General features: G+C 37.3%; 1 protein-coding gene across 1 annotated transcript in view; it reads right to left on the bottom strand.

Moving 5' to 3' along the window:
- Positions 1 to 1,282: 1,282 nt before the first annotated feature.
- Positions 1,283 to 10,135, bottom strand: part of CNGB3 (cyclic nucleotide gated channel beta 3) — a 101,530-nt gene continuing 92,677 nt past the window's right edge. Inside the window, exons 16-18 of the mRNA XM_004679750.1 lie at positions 4,868 to 5,014; positions 3,665 to 3,839; positions 1,283 to 1,537 (exon numbers count right to left, since the gene is read on the bottom strand). Coding sequence (XP_004679807.1) covers positions 1,283 to 1,537; positions 3,665 to 3,839; positions 4,868 to 5,014 — 577 coding nt within the window. The remainder of the gene's footprint in view (positions 1,538 to 3,664; positions 3,840 to 4,867; positions 5,015 to 10,135) is intronic.

Raw genomic sequence — 10,135 nt, 5'->3', positions numbered from 1 at the left:
AAAAAACTGATCCTACCAAATGATAGCGAGCCATTTATAGGCTTATTGGTTAACATAATTTGTTAAAGCCCTCAGCATAGTGCTGTTCCAATGACTATTTTCTGGGACTTGGAAATAGCCTTATTATACAGACTTAATGTTATACACTAATGGCATTTATTAAAATGGAATTCTATATGTATTATAGTTCCGACATCAGCCTGGCTTTTCAGTCTCCTCACAGCAGGCAACTTTGGTAATTATGCTAATGCTGGCTGATTCATGAGGACAACTTCCTAAAGTGCACTTAATTAACGCGGAGGTTTTGTAAACAGCTGTACATGTAGGTTCTGCAAATTGTAGGGATATGTCAATCTGACATGTGTACAGTCTGCCTTCTTAACCTTATCATTTTTTACTAAAGCTGTAAATGAGAAACCCAGATCTGGCATCTTCTGAAGCAAATGCTTGAGGAAGATGCTAAGAAATGTCACTTTAGCCTGTATGAAAATGGGGCTGAGCTGATTTCTCCTGCCTGGGTTTGCTGAGCCAAAAAAGTTAGGTAGATTGTTGCCTTTTACCTTGGTGTGAGGAAAATTTTTGTTTCCTTAGCAACTGATACAATTTCTCAATATGTGTGGCAGTGTGATTTTTACGATGGGTTGGCTTGTTAGTCCTGCTGCCTGCCATTGTTCTTCAGGGGACATTTTTATAACTCAGATTTTCTCAATCATAGGCTTTATAAGCTCTGCTGCTCTTCTGTTCGAGCTGCTGAGTTGATTTGATATTTGGATGACTCATGATCCTTGCTTGAATGGAAATCACCTGACTTTTGACCTATTTTGTTAAAATCTCATTTTCCATACAAATAAAAGGTAATATTCCATATACATATAACAATAAACTATGACCATGCATAAAAATAATTTATACACACATTTAATTTAACAGAAAAGTTTGGAGAATCACATCAGAGTCAAGCTATCAAAACTGAGAGAAGAGGCATCAAGAACAAATGGACTGGGGTGAAAAAGAAACCTGAGTAGGAGAACCAATTAGGAGAAACAGCAGTTGCACAAAGTTAATGATAAGGGAGAATAAGGTTGGTTTTTAATAATCTTCTTATTACCACTGCATACGATCACACTCAGATAAATCCTACAAACTAAGCTAGGGATTTGCGTATCATTTCTCAAAGGCCCTGATAAGACTTCCCCCCTCATTAATTCAAGCTACTAAGCTACGATCCTGGGTACAATCTCTTTGGGAACTAGCTAGATTACATCTAAAGACAATCAAACATTTATTTCTTAGTCTTTTCTTTGACTTCAATTGTCAGCACCTCTTCCCCCATCTCAGTCGAAGGAGCCACACTGATGATGAGTGACTGACAGCTACTTCCCCTGGGTGAGACAGCTACTTCCCCAGGCATTTCCTCTGCTGTTACAGAACTTGAACTGCATTTGTATCTTTCCACTGGGTTCTCTGCCAGCTCTTTTCCTTTTTTGTCATATTCTTTTCCTTTACCCTCTCGTCTTTCTGAGTTCTCACTTTTTTTCTGAAAGAGTCAGTGACAAAGAATTAGTACTGAAATTATAATCAAGAACATTGGAGTCTTGGTTAACAATCACTACTCTAACTGAATTAAGTTAATATGGGAATACTGTCTATGTTGCATTCGACTCTCTTCTAAGTTTTCTGATGTGCTTGAGAGTGGAGCTGAGCGTCACATTTGACTTACAGTGTTATTCTGAATTGCAGTTTTATCTCGGTCAAATTCTCTTATTTATCCTCATGCTCTGAATTATTAGACTCAGTGTCCAAGAATCTGGTTTTGATTTAAAGTATTTGCTTACTTTATGAAGTTAAAATTTAAGTATTATTTTTTCAATAAAATATATTAACCAAATACAATAAAAATACTTTAGAAATTATCATTTTCCTCTTGTAAAAAGCTCCTGGGAGAACCCTGGGGAGAACACATAATTTTTTCCTCATATAATTGTCTCCATTCATACCACAGGCACTTCAGCTACAGCTTTAGAACCTTTTGTGTTTAGTATCATTTGTAGAAATTTTATAGTTAAGAAAACAACAATACGTTCTTTCTTGGTGATGCTTAGGGCAGTTTGATAAAGGCTTGTATAAGTTATAAATGTACACAAACAAAATTGAGGAGTGCCTCACTCTCACTTGTACTTCAATATTCCTTTAATATCCCTATTTGTCTTTGAACCATATAATCTTCTAATGCTAATGTAAATGAAACATTTGGTTTATACACTAGTCTTAATTTTCACTGTGGTGCTGGGTACACATATATCCAAGAAACAAGTTTTCACCTCCCCCTTTGTGTGACTGACTTTATAATATTTGCCTTACCAATTTTTTTAAACATCCACAATTACCCATTTCTTATAGTTTTGGAGATAACATAATGAGTAGATTTGGAAAACAAAAATTCCTGCTATGTTTCTCAGCATAGACCCTCATAGGCTTATCATGAGAATCAAAGAATGATGAAATAAGAAAAACAGTAACATTTGAGTTGCTTGAAATTTCTAGGAATTGGAAGATAGCTCAGAATAGGCCTAGAAGACTGAACACCTGACTTATGTCATGGATTGTGGTTTTATCACGATTCATTGATCTGGATCTCTCTGTTTCTCATCTATGACATGAAGGTGGATGAATTCAACAAGGTTGTTTCTGCCTTTAAAATATCTGTGATGTATAATTGAAAATTTTTGTGAAAATGTTTACTGGCTTGTTGGTAACTTATGTGTCTTTATAAGTTTATGAGTATGTCCATATACATACAGTTATTTCTCATGGTAAGTTTGTTCTACAAAGCTGCCCCAAACATGAATTAGCAAACACTAAATCATTGTTCTAAGGAGTAATGCAGGGTTAGGTAGCTATAAGCCTCTGGCTTCAACATTTTTGTCAACCAATCAATACATAACCTTGTTTTATGTGTATTTCTATTTAGAGACATCTTATTTAATATATTTTATTGATTCATTATATTGAACTCATGGCAAATAGCACTATAAGTCATGTCTGAATGAAGCTTGCATAACATGTCAGTTTTCTCTGCAAGGCACATCAGAGCATTTTGTGGTGATGAAACTTAGACTGCACTCAGCACTGTGCTTGGGGGCCATTTTTAAAAGGAGGGGAAAAAATTTGCATAACCACGTGAAAACTTTGTCATGAAATAGACTGTGAAAAGGCTACTTGTTTACAGTATGAATGTTGAAACGATACCCTTTATTTGACCTCAAATGGGAATACTAGTATTAGGCAGTTTTCACTGCTTAGCACATGCTTATTATTTGCAAATGACCACAAAGTTGCATGAGTACTGATTTTGGGATCACAAATTATTTTTAGTGAGTAGTCAGATTTGCAAATACAAAATCAAAACCAATGAGGGAAACTGTATTCATAAATACATATACATTAAAACTATCTTTAATAAACCCATAAGCATTAAATGTGATACTGTATGAGAATACAGTTTAACTAATAAGAAGTGCAATATATAAAGAAGTAATTATTAGCAGTTGATAAGTTCAGATTAGCCCAGTTTTCCAGTAACAGAATTAAAATAGGAGCTTGTCTGATTTGCTTAGTCCAGTATACTCTTCACTATAATCCTCCTTTCATTCTGCTGTATTACCTGGACTGTTTGTTCTCTCTTCAATTTGAGCAGCTTTGCTAGACTTGCTGTTCCTGGACCTCCTGTGAGCGCTTTAAACATTTTGGGTGTCTCTTGTTTTAGTGGAAAGAGAAAGGCAAGTCCTTTTCTTGGAGTAGTTGCCTCTTTTGTTGTAGACTTTTTCTTTAGAAGTTCTCTATAGACAGAAGAGAAAGATTATTTTAATTAAATTAATTTTTATACTGCAAAAATCTAATGATTATTGCTGAAATTTTTTTTGACATCAAACCAAACCAAGTTAAATAAATGTTTACACTGTATCTAGAAAATACAACCAAAAGTAAAACTTGATTTAAGTGTCTTGCGCCTACACCAGTGTATTTTTCGCCTTAAATATCTCTGTACTTTTTTTTTTTTTAAGATTTATTTTATTTGTACATACAGAACTGGGGTACAGGCCAGAGCCTCAGGGGCGGTGAGAGGCTTCACCAAAGACAGAGTGGGGAGCAGAACAGGCAGATCTACGAGGTACACTGCTGAAGGGAGCAGTGGGCGGGTCAGGAGAGGTCTGCCGAGCCATGTGGTCACCTCCGGGGCAGGCAGGAATCCAACTCATATGGAAGTAGCTTTAGCTTCTTAGTTCAGTGCTTTAACCCACTGCGCCACTGAGGAGGGCCCATCTCTATACTTTTTGAGTTACACAAGTACACCCAATTATTTGAACTTCATAAGATAGCATTTAGAAAATAAAATATACTCCCTCTTCAAGAAATAAAATGCTTGTGCATGATTATCTACCAAACAAAAGAGAGAACATTAGGATAATTTGACATCAGTAAAACAGGAAAAGAGAAAGGAAGTTGGATTTCTGAACAAGTAACTTAAAAGCCAACAAAACAGGGATTCATGATGGCACCTGTGGTACATGAAGTACAAATGACAAATGTCACACAAATATACTGCTAGAAATTTACCAGTTAACACTGAAGATCTAAGAAGCTGTTCTTTGGAATAGTCAAGAAAAGCTATTTTAGATAGCAGAGTGAGAGTTCTGGAAAAACCTGTCAGAAATATACACCTTCTTCTAACCTGTGATATTGTCAATAAATAACTGCACAAACAAGTGTATGTCACAGAGAAAGTTGATACTGCATGATAATATCATTCTCTTAGATTTTACAAAGTAAAACCAACTCTTCTCTTTTATGGTTTTGAAGGATGTACCTGGCTTTCTTCATGAGAAGCTTTTCAGAATCTGGATAATGCACTAGAATTTCCTGAAGGGTATTTTTGTCCAAAGTTAAAAGATTGGCAAACCCATGGGCCACGACATCGGCAGTTCGGCGGTTTCCTCCTCTTGCTGCTAGAAGGCTGTGACAGAGAAAAATGAATCTTTGTTACCAGTTTCATTCTTCCTCCAACACAATCTTTAAAAAACTGTAGACACTATAACCATATCTACGTCTCCCTCAGAAGTCATTCCCTAGAGGTGAGAGTTCAGGTGACTATCAGAGAGTCAAAATGTGGCAGCAATGTACTGGAGATCGTTTTCCTTAAGTCAAGGACATATTGTTTCAGTGCCCTGTGATGTTCTTCATTTAAGATTCCAGAAACACAGAATTCTTTTTGGCTGGGTGTTCTCCATTTGCTTCTCCAGACCTCCCTTTCTTTCTTTCTTTAAAGATTTATTTTTGGTGCATACAAGAACTGGGGTACAGGCCAGAGATGTGGGAGAGGGGAGATGATTCACCAGAGACAGAGTGGGAAACAGAACAGGCAGATTGACTAAAATACTCTGCTGAGGGGAGCAGCAGGAAGGTTAGGAGAGGTCTGCTACACCATGTGGGTCACCTCCCTGGCCTGGGATTGAACTCATGCTGCAGTGGCTTCGGATAGCATCATTGTGCTGTGCTTTACCACCAGAGAGGGCCCAGAACTCCCTTTCATCCTTCCTCATCCTCTCTGCTCCTAAACCTCTGTAGGATTGTCCACTAACTTTTCTTTGGGGTTAGCTAATGTGAGATGCCAATAGAAAGTCAGATAAGTATAGGGAGGTAGGAACATTTAGGTTCCTGTGCTTTCCCTGTCAGAACTTAGGTTGGCAATGATTTCAGTTCTTTGCACAACCCCAGTTCTGACATCTGTTAGAAGTCCAATTGCCACAGCTCTTTCTGGGTTCTGGGAAGTTGTGCTGCCTTAGCTTGGAGTTTCCTAGCTGTGCCAGCTTTGGGATACAGAGCCACCCACTTGGTACTCTTAGGTCATCCTTCACTTTGGGCAATGATCCCGTTATTATCTTGCTTGCGTTTACCTTCTGTTTCAATATGGCCTCAGACAGACATGGTTCTGACATCAAATCTTAATGATGGCCTTTTTGCACCAGGTGAACCCAATTTCTTTCCCTATTAATTCCCAAATCATCTTGTTTCTCAAGCCATTAACTTCTCTGCAGAGTAGTTATTCATGTATAATTTACCATTAGGTATCAGTAAAATCTGGGCTTTCTACCTCTCAGAGGTATACCTGGGTGTTTTGCATTTGAGAAATGACCAGTGAATAGTTAGATACAACATGAAACAAGTGAATAAAAATTCTGTCATCCACCAATACTCTGAAAATAAGGGTTTTTAAAAATATTTATTTTTATTTATTTATGCATACTAGAACTGGGGTAGAGGCCAGAGATGTGGGAGGTGAGAGGGTTCAGCAGAGACAGAGTGTGGAGCAGAACAAGCGAATCTACTGAGATACACTGCTGAAGGGAGCAGTGAGCAGGTCAGCAGTGAGCCATGCCATGTGGGTCAGCTCCATGGCTAGGGACCGCACTTATGCTTCAGTGGCTGGCAATAACTTGATAGCACTGAAACAACCCCTGTGCCACCAGTGAGGTCCTGAAAATATGCACTGGCTTTTAAAACAAAGTAAAAATATTTCAAATGTTGGGCAAAAACAACACTACAGTCTCTGCATTGAGAAGATAACACAATAGATTGAATCTCAGAGTCAAACAGTTACAAATGGAAGTTAAAAGCTGACATTAATAAAAACACAATCTCTGGGTTGGGAAAGACAGAGAAAACATCCTGACAATAGGATCACAATTTCAGAGTCCAGCCTTTGTCTGAAGGTTTATATTATAGAATATGTCCTTCTCCAATTGTAGATGGTGAGGTATGGGAGGAGTTTGAAGTGATCTACAGTCTGTAATTAGGTTTGTCTTTTAGTGAACATTTGATTTTGGATTGCGGACTTCCACCCCAGTTTTCTGAGTTTTTTTTCCTCACCTCTTTAATGGAACAGGATGGACAGAGTACATGGGGTTGGGTATTTGCCTTCCACAGGTCAGCTAGACTCTGCTAATATCCTAGCAGGCTAGGCATTGGTCTACTTGTTTCCCCTACATAGGTGGCCTTTTTTTTTTTTTAAAGATTTATTTATTTGTGCATATAAGAACTAGGGTACAGACCAGAGGTGCAGTGGGTGAGAGGGTTTACCAGAGATAGAGTGGGGAGCAGAACAGGCAGATGTGCTGCAATACACAGCTGAGGGGAGCAGCAGGTAAGACAGCTTTAGAGTGCTGCTCTTTAACCCATTGTGCCACCAGGGAAGACCCTAAATGGTGGTGACCTTTCTCAGAACAGAATGCTCTGGTGCATTTCAAAATAGTTCCCTTGTTCTTCCTGTCAAAAGACTGTAAATTTTCTTTGATTTACTATGGGAAGCTAGTAGAATTCCTAATGGTAACTCTCCTAAAGTTGTGTGGCAGACCCCTCCTCACCACGTATGAGTCCCCTTTCAATTCTCAGGGTCAATTATAGTTCAGGTTTTCCTGCCTGGGCAATGATTCCCAATGAATTTTCTCTTCTGGTAAATAGTGATTCCCTATATTCACCTGTACTCAATCTGGGGGACAAAGGCTTACCCTCTGTCCTCCATTCTAGCATACATGCCAGGAGAGTTGTTTATGTTCATTCTGTTCAGTTTTTTACTTGTTGGTAGGACAGAGTGGCAGCTTCCAAACACCTAGCTACAGAATTTAAGAAACAATAGTGCAAAATATATTTATAAATATAATACTACAAGAATGAGAGAATGGAGAAGAAATACTTGAATAATGGCCAAGAACTTTCCAAAATTAATGACAGAAATGAAATTATAGGTCAAGGAATCTCAAAGAATACTAAGAAGAATGAACACAACCCTTCCTCCCACTATACACAGGCATAGTATATTAAATTTTAATAAACCAAAGGCAAAGCAAAAATCTTGAAAGGATCCAGAAGGGGACAAACCACCTTTCCTACAGAGGAATAAGAACAGAATTATAGTAGACTATCACTCAGAAATCAGTCAAGTCAGAAGGCAGTAAAATATAAAGTGTTGAGAGAAATGAAACCACCAATCTAGAACTTTATGGACAGTGAAATTATCCTCCTAAAGTGATATAGAAACAGATTTTCTCTTAAAAACAAAAATTGAGGGTTAGCAGACTTACTCTGCAAGAAATGTTGAAATAAGTTCTTCCAGAAAGAAGAATATTATGTATGTTTAGAAACACAGGTTTACATAAAGAATGGAAAAACATGAGAAAAAATAGATGTCAAATAAAAACTCATTTTTATTCATTGTTCTATAATAAAAGATAATTCTTAAAAATGTTTTAAGTTATGGCAATCTATTTTTAATACAGTAAACTCATAATGGGATATTCATATAAGGTTTTAGCATTTACTTTGAAAGTAATTTTGCTTTTAGGGTCCCATTTTTTTTTTTAAGATTTATTTATTTATTTGTGTACACAGAACTTGGGTACAGGCCAGAGGTGCAGGGGCAGTGAGAGGATTCACCAGAGTCAGAATGGGGAGCAGAACAGGCAAATCAACGAAGTACACTGCTGAAGGGTGCAGCAGGCTAGACAGGAGAGGTCTGAGATATCATGTGGATCACCTCCAGAGCTGGGGATAGAACTTGCACTGAAGCAGCTGCCACTAGCTTGCAGTTCTGCGTCCTAACCCGTTATGCCACCAGGGAGGGCATTGAGGTCCCATTTTAAAAGCAATTATTACTTTTCAAGGCCTGCAATATACCTTGAAAGTAGATATATTTTTTCTTTTAGAGGGGTAACCGTTTTACAATGTTGTTTGTGTTTTAGAAGTATAGGTTCTCCCCTTCTAGGTGTTATTATCAAACTGTACTCACTACCCTCCCTCCTCTGGTAACCTAAGTTCTATAACCAACATTCTAGGGTTTCATGTTAGTTTGGTGTTATCTGACTGTATGTTTGATTTTTCTATATTTTACATATTCCACATAAATGATACCATCTTGTATTGTCTTTATTCTTCTAACTTATTTCACTTAGTAAAATCCTCTCTGACTCCTTCCATGGCATCACAAATGGCAAGAGTATATCATTTTTGTCAACTGAATAGTATTCCGTTCTGTATACACAATAGCTACCTCATCCATTCATCTGTTTTAGGGCATGCAGATTGTTCATAGCTTAGTTATTGTAAATATTGCTGCAATGAACATGGGAATTCATATTTTCTTTTTAATTAGTGTCTCTCTCTTCTCTGGATAAATACCTAGGAATAGAATTGCTTGGTTGTATAGAAGATCCATTTTTAATGTAAGAGATTATTTTATTTTTATAAGTTAAAAAAATATTTATTTATTTATGCATGGAAGAACTGTGGTACAGGTCAGAGGTGCAGGGGGTGAGAAGATTCATTCATCATAGACAGAGTGAGGAGCAGAACAGGTAGATTGACAGAAATACACTGCTGAGGGAAGCAGAGCAGCAGGTGAGTCAGGAGAGTTCTGCTGTACCATGTGGGTCACCTCCAGGGCTGCGGATCGAACTCGTGCTACAGTGGTTGCAGATAGCTTCATGTGCTGCACTTTAACCCCTTATGCTACCAGAGAGGGTCCTAAAAGATTATTTTAAATAATAATGTAACAGTATATTGGGTGACCTAACATATGAATAAGTGAAATGAGTAACAATGATGTCTTAAGTGCAGGTAGGAAAAACTGGGAGTACTGTTAGGAAGTTCCTACAGCACAGTGATGTGGAATGTTTTGCGAAGGAGTCTAGACTTAGATAAATTTAAAATTTTCAGGCAATCATTAACATTTAAAAAAATTTTAAAATACAGTTAATATGCTAAGAAAGAAATGAAATCATACAAGAGAAGATGTTTTATTAAAACCAGAGAAAGCAGAAAAGGAACAGGGGAATCCCAATCTAAGACTATCTCAAAGCACCAAATGGAGTTTCTTACATGCCTTTACATTAAATTTGGATCCAGGTCTCTCCAGGCCACTTAAGAATGGCATTACTCTTCCAAAACAGAAAGTATATACTTGGAATCCATTATGTTGACATCTACTTATTTAGCTCAATGATTTCACATTTTAAATTTGTTATTCCTTGGTAAAAATCCTTGTTAGTCTTTAACAGACAATTTCTGCTTCATTCTTTTTTTT

This window comes from Condylura cristata, unplaced genomic scaffold (genome assembly GCF_000260355.1).
Source record: "Condylura cristata isolate star-nosed mole 26May11 unplaced genomic scaffold, ConCri1.0 scaffold00009, whole genome shotgun sequence".
Lineage (NCBI taxonomy): Eukaryota > Metazoa > Chordata > Mammalia > Eulipotyphla > Talpidae > Condylura > Condylura cristata.
The sequence above is the reverse complement of the archived record's forward strand: the minus strand, read 5'-3'. Positions and strand labels throughout refer to the sequence as shown.